At 36.8% G+C, this 17907-nt stretch overlaps 5 protein-coding genes and 2 pseudogenes across 7 annotated transcripts; 6 read left to right on the forward strand and 1 right to left on the reverse strand.

The window, feature by feature from the left end:
• The first annotated feature begins 2316 nt into the window (after positions 1–2316).
• On the forward strand, positions 2317–4390 carry LOC147842990 (histone H1 pseudogene; annotated as a pseudogene). Its single transcript, XR_015495205.1, has one exon. The product of XR_015495205.1 is annotated as a histone H1 pseudogene (transcript).
• On the forward strand, positions 3611–6286 carry LOC147842991 (histone H3). Its single transcript, XM_087260551.1, has one exon. It carries the CDS (start codon positions 3651–3653, stop codon positions 4059–4061), a length of 411 nt encoding a protein of 136 aa, XP_087116677.1. The 5' UTR covers positions 3611–3650; the 3' UTR covers positions 4062–6286.
• zgc:163040 lies at positions 5516–6286 on the forward strand. The gene has a single exon (XM_087260583.1). The coding sequence runs from the start codon at positions 5546–5548 to the stop codon at positions 5855–5857; it is 312 nt and encodes a 103-aa protein (XP_087116709.1). The 5' UTR covers positions 5516–5545; the 3' UTR covers positions 5858–6286.
• A 3025-nt stretch (positions 6287–9311) lies between these two features.
• On the forward strand, positions 9312–9778 carry si:dkey-23a13.20. The gene has a single exon (XM_087260560.1). The coding sequence runs from the start codon at positions 9353–9355 to the stop codon at positions 9734–9736; it is 384 nt and encodes a 127-aa protein (XP_087116686.1). The 5' UTR covers positions 9312–9352; the 3' UTR covers positions 9737–9778.
• An 850-nt stretch (positions 9779–10628) lies between these two features.
• On the forward strand, positions 10629–11256 carry hist2h3ca1 (histone 2, H3ca1). Its single transcript, NM_001366435.1, is given in 1 exon segment — positions 10629–11256. A coding segment is annotated over 1 exon segment (411 nt). The 5' UTR covers positions 10629–10675; the 3' UTR covers positions 11087–11256.
• Positions 11257–11723: 467 nt separating this feature from the next.
• On the forward strand, positions 11724–12787 carry si:dkey-23a13.22. Its single transcript, XM_087260564.1, has 2 exons — positions 11724–12642; positions 12685–12787. Exon 1 carries the CDS (start codon positions 11751–11753, stop codon positions 12123–12125), a length of 375 nt encoding a protein of 124 aa, XP_087116690.1. The 5' UTR covers positions 11724–11750; the 3' UTR covers positions 12126–12642; positions 12685–12787.
• Positions 12788–13193: 406 nt separating this feature from the next.
• On the reverse strand, positions 13194–17681 carry LOC147835883 (uncharacterized; annotated as a pseudogene). The gene is made up of 5 exons (XR_015495012.1): positions 17622–17681; positions 16684–16995; positions 16271–16537; positions 13841–13939; positions 13194–13730 (listed from the first exon to the last, which is right to left on the reverse strand). The product of XR_015495012.1 is annotated as an uncharacterized LOC147835883, transcript variant X1 (transcript).
• Positions 17682–17907: the final 226 nt, after the last annotated feature.

Here is a 17907-nt window from a genome sequence, read left to right on the forward strand (position 1 = left end):
TTAGTAAAGCCTAAAACAACAAACAGAAAACAGCTAACTATAAGTTCAGAGGACTAGCTTACCTAATGCAAAAAAAAAAAAAAAAATCAAAGATGAAAATCACTACCACATAGTAGCAGATTTTTAGCTATTATAACTGCTATATATTATATATTATTATATATATTAGGGCTGCTCGATTATGGGAAAAATCATAATCACGATTATTTTGGTCATAATTGTAATCATGATTATTCAAAACGATTATCAGTTGAAGTCAAAATGATTCGCCCTTCTGTGAATTTATTTTTATATATAAATATTTCCCAAATTATGTTTAACAGAGCAATTTTTTTACACTATTTCCTATAATATTTTTTGTTTGAAGAAAGGCTTATTTGTTTTATTTCAGCTAGAAAAAAATCAGGTTTAAATATTTTGAAATCTATTTTAACAGCTTAATATTATTAGCCCCCTTAAGCAATATATATTATTGCTTATCTGCAGAAGAAACTACTGTTACATTATGACTTGCCTATTTACTGTAATTAAGCCTTTAAATGTCACTTTAAGCTGAATACTAGCATCTTGAAAAAATCTAGTAAAATATAATGTGCTATCATCATAACAAAGATAAAAGAAATCATTTATTAGAAATGAGCTATTAAATCTGTTATGTTTAAACTGTTTTAAGCATCTTCACTGTAAGAAGAAACTTTAACTACAAAAATCCTTCAGTCAAGAGCAGTGAGTGGATTTTGTCCTTTTGTTGTTTGGTTAATAATAAAAACAGCAGCAGGAATATCGCACGCTGTCACTTTAAGAATAGTGCGGCTCCCATATGGTTTCTCTTTCGCGTGTCTTTTGATTCTCAATTTGTTTGTTTATTACACAAATGAGGATTAATATGAATAATCACTAAACACCGTGCATGTACTTGACCATTAAAGTGCTCGCATTAAGATGGCTATAGATGTGCATGTGCTCTGCTGTCTGAGGCTAAGCGCAGCACGCACACACAACAGCACGTGCTCTTTTGTGCTTTTAAAAACATGAATGATGCGCATCCCATGCTGCAAAAGTTACATTACAGCACATGCTTTTTTTTAGTCACTTTCACTTGGAACTGGAAAGGAGGCAGTATATGATGGAATAATCGTTTATCTCAATTAATGGTTTTTCATAATCGTTAAAAGCCGTAATTGAAACCGGATTTTCGATTAATTGCACAGTCCTAATATATATACATATATATATATATATATATATATATATATATATATATATATATATATATAAGGCAGAACTACAATCAGAACAGCTGTAGTTGAGACCAATTCTTAGTTGTAACACCTCCTCCCTCAGAGTAACGTCAAAAAGAAAGTTTACATTATTTCAATAATACTGAAATTAAAGTAGGAGGTTTGAGTATTGAAAGAAATATCCATGTAGTCACTCTTCAAATATTCTGTTTTTGTAACTGTGTCTTATCTTAAGTTGTCCCTGCAAACATAAGAGCTATATAAAAAATAAAATGAAACATAGGACTGTCATACCTCCATACCTCTATACACTTACTTTGTCGAAGCGTTTTCATGACACAGGATAATTGAATCTTTGGACAGCAGACATTATAGACAACTATTAGTGTTTTGCTGCAACAAATACTGTATAATAAACTTTGGATGATTGCTTTGTTGTTTACTGATTTTGCATTATGGAGGTTAATATGCTACACACTGGTGCAGTGTTTAAAAGTACTGAAACATAGTTAAAATACTTTGTAAAACAAGCATTTGCTTCTAGGCAATTGATGAATTATCTAGACTTATAGCTTATATATTACTATAATATCATTATTGTCGTATAATTTGTAATTTAATATATTAATTCATTTTGTTGTATGATGAGCTGCGGTGTGCAGTTTCCTTTGGATTAATAAAGTCTAAACAAACAAACAATAAAATTTGAAAGGGTCTTATGTTAAAAAAAGAAAAAGAAATACATTAATAACTCTTACTGCACAACTTGTTTTATTTTTTCCAGGCCGTCTATGCAGTAAAACAACTTCAGTGAAAGATCAGAGGATAAATGACTCCATATATCTAAAACAAAATTCAGGTCGTCTCCTATTTGAATTCCATGATAAAGCCTTGACCCTCTTCATATCAATAAGGTCTTTGTAGTCTGCTGAAAAATATTTTATTGCACTTGTTTTGCTCTGTGTTTAAACGGAGAAAGCACAAGTTTTGTGTCGAGGCGATTCTCTGAGAGGCGATTGATTCTACACGGTTCTCATGTGACAGTTAAGTTAACAGCGCCGCCCAGCAGAGCTTCATTATTCACTGCTAGTTGTAGGTGAAGGTTCCTGCTTAGAGAAATGGCTGAAACTGCTCCAGCTCCAGCTGCCACACCAGCGAAAGCTCCCAAGAAGAAAGCGGCGTCCAAGCCCAAGAAAGCGGGTCCAAATGTTCGCGACCTCATTGTCAAGACTGTGACCGCATCCAAGGAGAGAAACGGCGTGTCTCTCGCAGGCCTGAAGAAGGCTCTCTCCGCCGGTGGATATGATGTGGAGAAGAACAACTCCCGCGTCAAGACCGCAGTCAAGGCCTTGGTGACTAACGGCACTCTGGCCCAGACCAAAGGCACAGGCGCCTCCGGTTCATTCAAGCTCAACAAGAAGCAAGCCGAGCCCAAGAAGGCAGCCAAGAAAACCGCCGCGAAAGCCAAGAAGCCCGCCGCTAAGAAATCTCCCAAGAAGGCAAAGAAACCGGCGGCTACATCTGTGAAGAAGGCGACAAAGAGTCCCAAGAAAGCCAAGAAGCCAGCAGCTGCCAAGAAGGCCACAAAGAGCCCAAAGAAGGCAAAGAAACCAGCAGCTGCCAAGAAAGCAGCCAAGAGCCCCAAGAAGGTGAAGGCAGTCAAGCCCAAAACAGCCAAACCCAAGGCGGCGAAGCCTAAAAAGGCGGCTCCCAAAAAGAAATAATCGACTACTTATGCTCGATTCTTCCAAACACCCAAACGGCTCTTTTAAGAGCCACATACATAACAGTAAAGAGCAATATCTCCATGGTCTTAAACAACTGATTATAAAACGGCAATTAAATAAACCATGAACTACATGGTAGTGAAGGTAGACAAATATTCGAAAGCATCCCTTTTCGTTCACGATGAGGAAAACTTTGGTTATTTAAATATGTTTCATCCACGTGAATCAATTTACTCACAATTAAATGCCTAAAATACATCAATGGTGGGCGTACAGGTTCAGCACAAACGTATGACGCTTGCTTAAAGCTTATTGTTTCCATAACATTTCCACTTGAAGCATTCACTCGCATATGGAAATCACAAATAGGAGTTTGCTTATTCTACTCTACACGAAAAAAAGCTAAGAATTGAACAAAAAAGTTACCTGATAAACAAATCTACAAGCTAATAAAAATGTCGTTTCGCCATTACTTTCCATGCAATGAGAGCTTATCCTAAAAAAAATAACAAAGAAATAAAAGAAATGCACTGCCATTGGTCAGAATTGGCACGTCACACTACGACGTAAATGCAAGAGCCAATCAAACGCCTCAACAACTACTGACCTCCTAATATAAAGCCGAGTCTGCATCCTACCAATATCATTCTACTCTTGAGCTGGAACTCAAAGTTTACTCACAATGGCAAGAACTAAGCAGACCGCCCGTAAATCCACCGGAGGAAAAGCTCCAAGGAAGCAGCTCGCCACTAAGGCTGCCCGTAAAAGTGCACCGGCAACCGGCGGCGTTAAGAAGCCTCATCGCTACAGACCCGGTACCGTGGCTCTGAGAGAAATCCGCCGTTATCAGAAGTCCACTGAGCTGCTGATCCGCAAATTGCCCTTCCAGCGTCTGGTGCGAGAAATCGCTCAAGATTTCAAGACTGATCTGCGTTTCCAGAGTTCCGCCGTCATGGCCCTGCAGGAGGCCAGCGAGGCTTATTTGGTGGGTCTGTTTGAGGACACAAACCTGTGCGCCATCCACGCCAAGAGAGTCACCATCATGCCCAAAGACATCCAGCTGGCCCGCCGCATCCGCGGAGAGCGCGCCTAAATTCACTGGTGACTCATTTAAACCCAAAGGCTCTTCTAAGAGCCACTTCAATGTATCTAGAAAAGATGCTTTTTTTTTAATGGGTGAAAACTACTGTTAATATAGTACGCTTTGATATAGGCGGGTGTTCGCCAGCTGCTTTGTCCCCTAAGCCTCTTTATAACAAAAATCACATCTTGAATGATTAAAGCATATTTTGCTGAAGAGGTTATCTACTAGCAATAGAGCTGACTGTTGCGGTCAGCTTGTACACTTTAGCTTAATGCGGTATCAAAGTATTCTTGAATTAAAGTAAAATATGTTACATTGACGTTCAATAAATACTATAGCATCATTTTAAAGTACACTATACTTCAGATATTATAGTATTATAACACTTGATTGATGAATATTACAACATACTGTAAATTAAAAAGTACAGTATACTTTAGTTTTTACTTCAATGATCTATAATATTCTGTCATTTATTGCATTCCTTTCTGAAATACCTGAAGTAATTTGGTCAGTCATGACATTTTAAGGTATGTTATTTTCAGATAACCACTGAATCTTATATCACATCCATTGTGGTACGTTCACCTTTCATTTTTATACTTTCTTATCTCTAAGTTGTTTTTTACTTTTTGCCATTGTCTTGTGACTGAATAACAAGTAGGGTAGTATATGCTCAATTCAGCCATTTTGGTTTCAGTTGATTTTGCGTTTAACTAAATATTTAATAAACTAATAGACCTCAGAACAATCCATCTAAATGTTGATGTTTTGTGTCTATCCAGGCACGTGCACAAATAGGGCTCAACCTGTTCAGTGCAGATAACCTTTTTTTCTCTTGTATTAAAAACTGGCCTTCAAAAATGAACAACAGTAAAGTGAAGGAAACATTATCATTAAATATACCCTATAGTTGAAGAGTGCGGTATTGAGTAATATGTTTATATTACTATGGGTTTGCTAAGGCTTTAAAGTTCGACTCAAGTGCTCAGAAGGCAGATAATTGATTTTCATTTACAATAAAATTTTAGTTCAGAGGTGGTAAGTTGTAAAAAAATAATTACATTCAGAATAGGTCCAGATAATACTAAGTCTAAGAGTGATTCGCTAGCATTACTGTTTGTGTTTTACAAAATTCAAAATACTGTTTGTAAATTCAGCATCATCATTTTGATGTATTTGTCCACACGACGTAGTTTGTGTTTGCATTTCCAGCTGTTAAAAATCTTGTGTTGGGTCTGCGTATTCATTTTAAATAAATTATTGAGATTATTAAGTGTTCACAGTTGGGCAGAGAGATTAACTAAATGTACATAACTTACAAGAACTGTATATAACTGTCGCCTAGGCCTAACCGCTTTTCGGGCCCTCCTAAAGACACGTGACTTCGTGAAGCGCCGCCTATACTGGTTTCAACTAGGTCCTATAGATGATTGTAAAGGTCGCTTGTGTACAGTTGATGTGTTATTATTCATCGAATTGTCACTGAGGTCATGTCTGGAAGAGGCAAAGGCGGTAAAGGACTGGGAAAAGGAGGCGCTAAGCGTCATCGCAAGGTTTTGCGTGATAACATCCAGGGAATCACCAAACCCGCCATTCGTCGTCTCGCTCGCCGTGGTGGAGTCAAGCGTATCTCCGGTCTGATCTATGAAGAGACTCGTGGTGTACTGAAGGTGTTTTTGGAAAATGTTATTCGTGACGCCGTTACGTACACCGAGCACGCTAAGAGGAAGACCGTGACCGCAATGGATGTGGTGTACGCGCTGAAACGTCAGGGACGCACTCTGTACGGGTTCGGCGGTTAGACCCCAACGATCGGTCGTTATATCAAAGGCTCTTTTAAGAGCCACCCACATTGTCATAAAAGAGGCTTTAGACTACTTGATATTTGGTTTCTAGAGTAACTACATATTTTGAAAATTAATATTCTCTGGGAAACCAGAAAGACGCAGTGAGGAGTGTCGCTGATCAAATCCAAGTCCTACCTTAATTACTTCTAATACTATTGTAATCTGTTCATCACATCGCTAAAAACCAATATGATAATCAGAAAAACGTAATAATTGTCCTTTATGTTCTTGTATTGTCACTGAGCCACATGGGGGCGCTAGTAGTTACTTTGGGGCCTATAAAAGGGTAAAGGAAGAATGTGTGGGAGGATCATTGTGTTGACCATGTGGCATGCAGAGCTATTTGCTGTTTAGCTCTGAAGCTAATAAATCTTGATCTTGAAATCTTCGACTCCTCATGCTTGAGCAAACACTACATCCTTTACAATGTAAATAAATCAAAATATTTTGTAATAAATTCGTTTGCCAAAAAACACTGCAATTTATTAACCTGGAGAGGTTACAGAGTAGTTAAAAGGGCGGGAATAAGGACGCTAGCAAACTCCATTCTATATTCAATGTCAAATAAATGTTATTCAGACTAGAATTAATAATAAAAAAAGAATGTAAGGTTCAGAGATTTTATTGACCTTTTTCTTTAAGCATTACTGTTACAATATGGAAATTTAACTAAACGTGTATATTTTCGCAAAACGCCAGTATATTTAAGTTCATTGTGATTGTTTAAATGTGGCCTTTTCATGCGAGTTTATTTCTGAAAAGACACAGTAAAATCCCCATTAAGGCTAAGGTTAAACTTTTACCACCTGAGCATTTTAGGGCCTACTCGCACTATGCCATCCGTACCGTGCCCAGGCCCGTTTCCCGGATCGTTTGAGAAGTGTGAGTGCGCTGAATCGGGCTCAAGCACGGTTCACTTGGCCGGCCCTGGCCAGGTTGGAAGAGGTGTGCCTGAGCGCGGATCATTTGGGCTTTGGCACGGTACGCTTGTGTGTGAGTGCAAAACGTGCCAAAGCCCGAAACTGAAAGCGAGACGTGACTTTTAAGGGGCTGTTTCATATGGATTTATTAATCATTCTTACTGTTCAGTGAACGCAAACTGCCGTTATTTATTAAAGACGAGAACTCCTCACAGCACGGCAGCTGCACCTTCAGCAGACCTCCTCATTCCTGCAGCACGTGAGCTTTATGATTGTTTATGAGTGCAAAAAGTGGCGACCTGTTCGGCGAAATATCTGACTGCGTGTCACCGCATCCCTAAGGACTGTTTGGCGAAATATTTGACTGCATAACAAATGACTGAAAAGATATAACTAGAGAAATCTCCACTGTGCTACTGGGTGAGAGCGTATGGCAAGCCGTTTTAGCATTTAAATCTTTGTTCTGACTATCCATAAATATATTTAGATATATCTCTAATTATATTTTGACTAGTCATAATTATAATTGGACTATTCAAAATGACGATTAGAGATATCTACAATTACAATTGTACTAGTACGAAATCAGATTATCAGATATCTGCAAATATATTATGACTAGTCATATTCCTCTATTGACTTCCATTGAAAAATATTTGCAGATATCTCTAAATGAGTTTTGACTAGTCACAATAGTAATTAAAGATATCTCTAAATTAATTATGATTTTAATATCCATAAAGATATTTGTTGAGTTCTAAAAAATACACTATTCATTCATGAACTTCAGAATTGTACACACAAACCCCAAATGGAAATTTTCCTAGTCTATCTGTGTTTTAACCAATCAGGTTAGAGCACCTATATGTATGGCGAGGTTAATGACATTATGTGAGAGTATAATTGTTATTGATTGGTGATTGTAAGCAGAGCTGCCTAGGAACTCATTGCGAGTGTTGAAGCTGGCTTCTGCTACTGAAACTGCAAACTATCACAGTAAACTTCATTTATTTATTTAAATCTCTGACTCCGGCTCTTCTTCATCTACCAGACTGGTCATTCTTTGGGTCAAACTGTAAACTATCCCTACAATAATATTATGAATAATGCTGGAAACATGTAACCATTGACATCCACAGTTGTTTCCTCCTATGGAAGTCGATGGTACCTGCTTTTTAGTTTTTTTTTGTACATTTTTGTGTTTAACAGAAGGATTAAAGAAAAAGAACTCAAAGGTTTGGAAACACTTGAGTATAAAGTTAACTGAGTACATTTTCATTTTTGGGAAGTGAACTAATGCTTTAAGACAAATGAGAATGTAATGTAACATTAAATATATCCCTGCTGAAAAAAAACAGCTTAAACCAGCCTAGGCTGGTTTTAGCTCGTTGACCAACCTGGTTTTAGAGGGGTTTTGGCCACTTCTAAGCTGGTTTCCAGCCATTTCGAGCCTGGTCTTAGCTGGTCAGGCTGGAAAATAACCATCTAAAACCAGCTACAAACAGCTTGAGCAGCCTGGTTTTAGCTGGATATAGCTGGTTTTGGCTGGGCTCCCAGCCTGGCTTGGCTGGTTAAGCTGGTGTTAGCTGGTCATCTCCCAGCCTGACCAGCTAAGACCAGGCTGGAAATGGATGGAAACATATCTGGAAGTGGCCAAAACCCCTCTAAAACCAGCCTGTCTGACCAGTTAAAACCAGCCTACCAGCCTAGGGTTTTTTTTTTCAGTAGGATGTGCTGATATTCATGATATGCACTGTAAAAATGCTGGGTTCCACAATGTCTTCATGTCATCCCAAAATGAGTTAATTGTCTTTACAAATTTAAGTGGATTACACATAAAGCAATGAAGTTGTCCCCAAAATAGTCCAGAATTTTGTTGATTTAGCTCATTTTAAAAAGGATTTTGAACAGCAGAAATAATTTTCTGAGTGTAGACTGGAACTGAACTGCTTCATGCTAACTTGTTCAACAGTCATCATTTATTTTTGACTCAGTTACATCAAGAAATGAAGTATTTAATCATTATTTGTGTTACTCTCAGGAAAACATTTTCAGTGTAAGCCCTTTATTACGTTCTTAAAGGGATACCCCAAAAATAGGAATGTATTGATCATTGACTCAACATCGAGTGGTTACAAACATTTATGAGTTCCTTTATTCTGAAGAAAGTTAGAAATTTTGTAACCATTGATTTCCATATTAAAAAATGCTCTGTAAATCAATGGTTTCCTTTAAACATTTAAACAGGTTATTATAATATTTTTTGTGCGTGTTCAACAGGAAAAAAAATATTGCAAGCAGATTTGAAACACGTGAGTTAAATGATGAATTTCAATTCCTCGGGGAACTGTCCCCCACGGGCTGTCGGCAGCGGAAAGAGGTGTGGCTCGAAGGGACGCTAGCTGATTGGTTTGTAATGTCTTCCGTTTCCAGCCAATAGCACAGTCGCTCGCTTTCTTTTAAAAAGGCGCACTACGGAAATTTGTGTCATTGTTCCCTTAGGTGGCAGAACAGTTATCTCTTGATCAAGATGAGCGGAAGAGGCAAAACCGGTGGCAAAGCCCGCGCCAAGGCCAAGACTCGCTCATCCAGGGCGGGTCTGCAGTTTCCTGTCGGCCGTGTTCACAGACTTCTACGCAAAGGCAACTATGCAGAGCGCGTTGGTGCGGGAGCTCCAGTGTATCTGGCTGCTGTGCTCGAGTATCTGACCGCTGAGATTCTGGAGTTGGCTGGAAACGCCGCTCGTGACAATAAGAAGACCCGCATCATCCCCAGACACCTTCAGCTGGCGGTACGCAATGATGAGGAGCTGAACAAGCTTCTGGGCGGAGTGACTATCGCTCAGGGTGGTGTGCTGCCCAACATCCAGGCCGTGCTGCTGCCCAAGAAAACCGAGAAAGCCGCCAAGAAATAAACAGTTCAAGTTTTAAAACTAAAGGCTCTTTTAAGAGCCACCCATTTCCTCCTTAAAAGAGTATTTTGCATTCAGGTGGAACTGATATTCACTGATACTGCTTAAAGTAAAGTTTAGTACAAATTTGTTTAATAAATCAGACAAATGCTTTCGTCGAAGCTCAAATATGCCTCGAGTTCGTTTTATAATCCCTTTACAAGTCAAAAAGTTTATAAAATGCCTTACAGTTTGAGTTTAAGAGATCTCTAGGCAAAATTATATTGAATGTAAAAAAAAAATAGAGTCGATAAGTACTTCAATATAATCGTTAATTATGTCGCGCTGTAGATCTGAATTAAAGCTTAACGCTATATACTCTGCATTAAAGCAACATTTACAATGTGCAGCAAATATTTACGTTTTTGATCATTTTCCATTTTCTGTTTATACAAAGGCAAAAATAATGCACATTTGGATAGAGGTAAAGTTGGTTTTATATTCGCACATTCAGACTTTCCCCATAATACAATTTCATAAAATTATTTGCAAACTCTAAATAGTAAAATCCAATTTGCAGCCAATGACTATCAAAGTACAACATGGTTCACAGTCAAATAAACTGTTAGTGTTGTTTTCAAGTCGTACTTGCATGCTAATTCCGATTGAATATTCAAAGTAACATGGTAAACAATATAGACACTTCTAAATGAACGAATGTGCGAATATAAAACCAACTTTACCTCTATCACGCATGGGCGGGAACTTGTCTTTAAACGGATTCAAAAAGCAAAGGCGGTCATTGGTCAACTGTCGTAAAGCGAGAGCAGACTAACCAGTCAAATCACTTGAATTCACGTCATCCAATAAGATCGTGGCAGCTACGCTTTAAATAGGCGACAACGTTGTCAGTAGTACATACGTACTTGTCGGAAGAGAAGAACAAACCCTGATCTCGCAGCAATGGCAAGAACCAAGCAGACCGCTCGTAAATCCACCGGAGGAAAGGCTCCGAGGAAGCAGCTCGCCACCAAAGCTGCACGTAAAAGCGCACCGGCCACCGGTGGTGTCAAGAAACCTCATCGTTACAGGCCTGGTACCGTGGCTCTGAGAGAAATTCGCCGTTATCAGAAGTCCACTGAGCTGCTGATCCGCAAACTGCCCTTCCAGCGTCTGGTGAGAGAAATCGCTCAAGATTTCAAGACTGATCTGCGTTTCCAGAGCTCCGCCGTCATGGCCCTGCAGGAGGCCAGTGAGGCTTATCTGGTGGGTCTGTTTGAGGACACAAACCTGTGCGCCATCCACGCCAAGAGAGTCACCATCATGCCCAAAGACATCCAGCTGGCCCGCCGCATCCGCGGAGAGCGCGCTTAAATAGCTGCTGCACTAAACCCAAAGGCTCTTTTAAGAGCCACCCATATCTCCCTTTAAAAGACATTTTTTTTGTGATTGTTTTAGTAAAAATAACTTTGTCTATTTTAAATGGTATTATAAATTACAGTTTGAAAACAAATATTTTATTACAGCTTTAAAAATGGTGAACATAAACCAATATTTACCGTTTCAGACATGGCTACTGAATAGGAAACAATACGTATAGAGAAAACACTTCAACAATGTTATTTTGCAATGATCGCAATAAACTGCGCTGTTTCTATAGTAATCAATTGATAACGCTATCTATATGCTTATAACGCTGTCTATAAAGCAAACATATGTTATTTAATGTTGTAGACATTTAATATTTGCAATGAATTATTACTGCTAAAAGCGGAAAAATCTGAAAAACGTTTTGGTGCAATGAGGTAATTTACGTCAAACACTAGGAAGTGGGCGGGGTCAATCTTTCAAAGCCTCTTATCTGCACGCTTATATGTCATTGGTGGTTTGACCTGACCAATCAAGTCATTCCATGGGTAGGGCGATAGATAAACCAATCACAGGCTGCATTTTTCGAATTTGAAATTAGCATACGTGGTATATAAAACCCAGTACTTTCTGTAGAGAAATTATTCCTTAGAGATCCACATCAAGCATCATGCCTGAACCAGCGAAGACTGCACCCAAGAAGGGCTCCAAAAAGGCGGTTACTAAATCTGCCGGTAAAGGAGGAAAGAAGCGAAAGAGGACCAGGAAGGAGAGCTATGCTATCTACGTGTACAAAGTGCTGAAGCAGGTCCATCCTGACACTGGAATCTCCTCGAAGGCGATGGGCATCATGAACTCGTTTGTCAACGACATCTTTGAGCGCATCGCCGGTGAGGCGTCTCGTCTCGCTCACTACAACAAGCGCTCCACCATCACATCGAGAGAGATCCAGACCGCAGTGCGACTACTGCTGCCCGGGGAACTGGCCAAACACGCCGTGTCTGAGGGCACAAAAGCCGTCACCAAGTACACCAGCTCCAAGTAAAGCGCGGAGTCAACTCAATCCAAAGGCTCTTATAAGAGCCACCCATACTCTCTGTAAAAGGGTGTTTTTGCTAATTCCCCAACACCAAAAAATGTATACGGAAATTTTATCATGTGACAATTCGTCTATGTAAATGCAGGAAAAATATCTTTGTACAAGCATTTACCGTATATTAAAAGAATCATGTAATACCACAGGAAAATAAGCGTGGATTAAACTTTTCAGCACTATTTTCACCAAATTTAAATAGATTGTTAAACATATCAGAACTTTTAATATGGCTTATAACACATTGATATACACTATAAACTTTCTGGTTATTCAATTTTAAATATAATTAAAACATATTTTAACAGTCTTGTGGAAACTATTGAAATAAAAAAAAAAATGTGTTGGGATTTGTTTTTTGCTTGCATATATTTAAAGGGTTAAAACATCCGAGCTTTGTTTAATTTTCATTTGATAAAATGTGTTTATTTCTTTGTTGTTTACTTGCGTTGGCCATTTTTACTGCACAGTTTTAGATTTTCTTTAACCGGCAATTGTTCATTCCACACAGTTGTGTTAAAGTGCAACACTTTCCCAAATTCTTATACCATCTTCAAAATAATGTTGACACCCCCCAGTGTTAACCTCTTAATAAAACAATCTCTGCATTGCTAGATTTGATGAAATCTGCACTATTTACAGGAAAAACAAGTGCGCTCAAAGGATTTTCAAAAAAGTGTGACATTAAATAAATCTAAACACAATTATATTTTCACAGTTAATCTATTAATAAAAGCGACAACTAAACTCAAATCAAATAGCTTCACAGAAAATGCTGGGTTTCACACAATTCATCCATGTTGTTCCAACAAAAACAGATTTTTAACTTAATTGTTTTTACCAAGGCAGGTGGATTGAACCTAACGTTTGGTGAGTTTGGTCCTATATCTGTCATTATATTTAAAATTGTACCATATTTATAACAATCCAGTAGGTAATATGTGTAATCTATAATGAGAGACAAAATTTTGTTATATGTAAAAAGACATTTAAGCAGTACAAAATAATAACAGAGGCATGTTGAGATGAAATAATCATGTTACTGTCATTAGATGTTTCAAAACTGCTAAACATTGCCACTAAACAATTAAATTACTAAACTGTATTATGATATGTAAAATTGACATTGTGAAACTACAAAGAAAAGATTGTCATAGACAAAGTAGACAGAGAAATCAACATCAAATTAGGAAAAAATTCAAACAACCAACGATGCAATAAAATTATACCTCAAAACACTTAAGACCACTGAAGGACCCAATAACTAGACACTATATGTAACCATTTTATAAAAAAACTGAAAATACAAGTAAAGATTATTTCACATCATGATTAAACAATACCCTATTTGCCATTACATGAACACTTAACAATTTTAACAGTTATCTTCTTTAAGCTTTATACATACAATTTTGTTTGTATATATAAAAATTACTTAAGAAATAGAGAAGAGGCAAGCGATTAAAACCATACAGCAATTAGGCTAAATAAATCAAACTGGTATTGAAGTTTCATCCTCAGTTACGATAAACTGGCTTTGGTCTACATCAGATGAAACTGTAAAACACAAAATTCAGCTTCAAATTTTAGTTCAACACTTTATATTCACATTATCTATTGTCAATATTGACTTATTATTTAACAAAAAGAGCAGACAGAAGTTTTACCTCTCGCTTCATGGATTTTGAAGAGCAGCACGACTGTCGCTAACAGATACGGACAAACAGCCAGAAGAAAACTGACAATCTTCACGACAGTAATCTGACCTGAAGTTGAGAAAACGAGAAACACAAATCATTAAAATGTTCTTAGTTCTGTATTAAAGTAAAAGTTCTCTCTTAAACTATTATTGTCCACATTTTAACAGTGTAGGATCTTTAATTTGTCCTAGCACCTGCAATCAGTTTGATTCATGTCTTTATGCAGTTTTGTTTTAATAAACTGTTTACCTGTGATTTTTATAAACTTCAGTGAATCAAAACATTTGAATAATTTCATTCTTATTTATTTAATGGTCTGCAAGCAGTATAAAGATTATAATAGTCTTTTTGTAATGAACTTTCTTCTTAGTCTAAAAGAAAAAGCTTATGATAAAGCCAGTCTGCAAAAATTAATCGTAACACTTTACAACAACAATAAATTAATGATGTATTAATAAACTAAACATTACTTTATTATAAATTAATGACGAGTTAAGGCAAACACTAATAATTAATTAACTTTAACTACAACTTGAGTTGCAAGTGTTCATGCAGCAACCTAATTACTTATTACATGTTTTTAATTAAAGCATTATTTAACATTTAAGTTTAAGCTAAATGTAATCAGCATAAACTCATGAGCTGTTCATTTATAATTTTGTCATGACTTTAATGAGTAGTTCAGGATGAGTTAATGGTAACGCGCCCCTCCAAGTAAAGTCAGCATAAACTGGAAGCTGCGACCATTATTATTATTTTTTTCTTATTGTGGTGTAGTTCCTAGAGAAACGAAATACTGAATATCAAAACAGTGGGCGTGGCTTGTTTTTTTCTAATGTGAGCTGATTGGATGTATTAAAGCAGGCATTTCATTCAGAAGGATGAGGAAAGCGGTTTGGGGTGAGTTATTACAAGCTAACAGACTCCCCCTGATCACCATTTCTGTTTGTTGTCAAAACTGACAGTTGGAACAGCATGATTAAATATGTTAACCACACTAATTTGCGAAGATATACAGTTGTAGATATACAGATACACAAAGTCAGAATTATTAGCCTCCTCTTGATTATATATATATATATATATATATATATATATATATATATATATATATATATATATATATATATATATATATATATATACACAAGAGAGATTAACTGAAAAAAAAGAACAGGAAGTGCTATGCAGTCCAAGGTGTGGGAAAACACTGCCTTCCATCTAAACATTGAAAATTTAAATTTCTACACAGACATTATTGTATTGTTCAGCAGATTTGAATAAACAAGGCCAATCCAATGCAGCATTTTCAGAAAGACTAAAGCTTAAAAAAATAAAATAGATAAAAATCAGACATTGAACTACACAAAAGGTTTCTGCAGGTATCTTCAAATCAGATTTAGTGCTTTAAATGCCTTTACCTATTCGTAATGTCATCCATGAGCCATATGACTAACCATGCGCAACAGACACATGAACAGCCCCTCTTTGAATTTTTTTTCTTTTTAAATATTTCCTAAAATTTTCCTGTTTTTTTTTTTTTCTCGAAAGTCTACAGAACAAACTATTGTTATACAATAAATTGCTTAATTCCCCTAACCTGCCTTGTTAATCTGACTAACCCAGTTACGCCTTTAAATGTCACTTTAAACTAGAAGTGTATTAAAAAAATAGCAGGTAAAATATTATTTACTGTCATCATGGCAAAAGATAAAATAAATTAGTCATTAGAGATGAGTTATTAAAACTACTATGATTAAAATTGTGTTTAATAAATCGTCTCTCTGTTAAACAGAAATTGGGGAAAAAATAAAAAGGAGGCTAATAATTTTGACTTACGTACACGTTTAAAAATATATATATTCAGCTAATTATCAAGTTTCACAATGACAGAATAATAAAACTATTTTACTGAGTTGGATTAGAAATGGCCCACACATGGCAAAAAAAGGCTTTAAACTATCACACACCAGACACGCACATTCGCATGATATTTAACATGAAACGAATCAGATGGCGCTCTGTGGCGCGGCTAAAATATGAACTGCGTGCGCGTCGCAGAGAGGCTAGTATGGGTAACTGCAGAGAGGCGCTTCTGGTGTGCTTCCTGCTTCATAAGGAGAGTGAACCAAAGCGCATTGGTGCCATTATAATGTCTTAAATATATATATATATTTTTTTAAAAATCGCGATTCTTGATTTAATATAAAATTAAATCGTTGTCAAAACGTAAATTCGAATTAATCGAAAAAATAATATTAATCGCCCAGCCCTAGGACACAGTAACTTAAAAATAAAGATGAACGCACAAATTTTTAGAATAAATACCCTTGCATTGTTCTCAAAAACGTTATGTTCATTTTTTAGGATGACCTTCAGTATTATTTGAACACAGACCTGTAATTGTATATTTAGATTCCTCAGTGCACACTAGAGTCTCCTCAGTGCTCTTTCTGCTGACGTTGTTGTCCGCTGTGCAGGAGACTTTGCTGCTCTCTGCTGGATGGAGGCTGATGTTCAGCTGCGGTCCAAGACTCTTGCCCTGATCACTGTTCCAGCTGTAGGATGAGTTCAGGTCATCCAGTGTTTCACAATGGAGATGAAACAGGCAGTTTTTTGACAGACGGGAAATCTTGTAATCAATCTGCACATTTTTGATGCGATCTGTTGGAGAATTACATGCAGTAGTTAACTGTACTGTTCCTTCATAAACAAAGTTTTCAGCTGCAGGTAAATCGATACAGATGTAGGCAGCTGTTAAATGTTTGTGTGCAGTTTTACAGTTTAACCTTAAAAGCATTCAAACTCACTGTGAACATGCAGCACGATCCGTTTTGTTGGAGGTTGACTTCCTCCTACTTTTACCGCAACAATTGTGAAGTTTCCAGCATCCTGATGTTTCAGATCCTCTATTGTTATACTAAAATTGTCCTTATTCTTCTTTATCCTTTCAGGAAATAATGATGGTTGCACTAATGTAATCTGATTTTTACCATACTCTGCAAATGTTTTCTCCTTATATTTCCAGTCTACTAGATTGACTTTTACATAATTAGCAAGTAAATCCAGTGAGTCTCCGACAGCTTTGTGCACGACCTCAACATCTCCACCAACACATGACCCTAAACATACAGAAATAAAAACAACTGATGAAATACTTTGACGTTAGATTGATATCAACAACAAATACTCTGATGAGAAAAGCAGAAGAGAGAAATATACCAAAGTATACAGTCATTCTTCGTGTATGGTGTCATGGTTTCTCTTTAACAGTTTATATAAACTCTAAATGTCAATAAATGATCAAATGTTTGCATGTTTATATCCTAGGATAACACATGCATTTGGCTACTTATTAGTTACATTTTTTGCTTAAATATAAATTTGATTGAGTTTGAGAGATGTAATCTGTAACAAAATATGCACGTTAACCATATGCATGCAATCGTATTTGATATTTAACAAAAACGTGAATATGGATTTGAACAAAGATTTTTATTTTGTTGCATTTTAAAATGAGAAAAAACTGTCATACAATATCCACAATGAATAAAATATTCTGTTAATTAACAGTTTCAGTGTCTCGTGATTCACAGATGTTTTATGTTTATAGAAATTTCAAACAAAGCAGATATAAAAGTCCCATTATGTAATTTCTTACCATAAATTTGACATAATTGGTAGCATTAGATATACCTCTAACAACCTTCTCATTAAAATATTGTTATGCAACAGTTTTCACACTCACTGTGAAGAAGGAAAAGCAGAAAAGCTCCTAAAAGCAGCAGGAGCTCTGAAAGACGTTCATGTCCTGAAGTTTAGCTGACCGACTGAAGCATCCGACACTACAGATACAAACAGAAAAGATAGAGACACTTCCTTACAATGATCCATTTGTCATTTGTGGACATCTGATGAGCACACACAAACACACGCACGCACATACACATACACACACACACACCTCTTAGAGCTAGGGGATTTCTGCTGTACTTATCCCAGCTCGTCCCACTAGGGTCTGAAGTAGGAACACA

This window comes from Danio rerio, chromosome 7 (assembly GCF_052040795.2).
Source record: "Danio rerio strain M-AB ecotype USA chromosome 7, GRCz13ab, whole genome shotgun sequence".
NCBI lineage: Eukaryota > Metazoa > Chordata > Actinopteri > Cypriniformes > Danionidae > Danio > Danio rerio.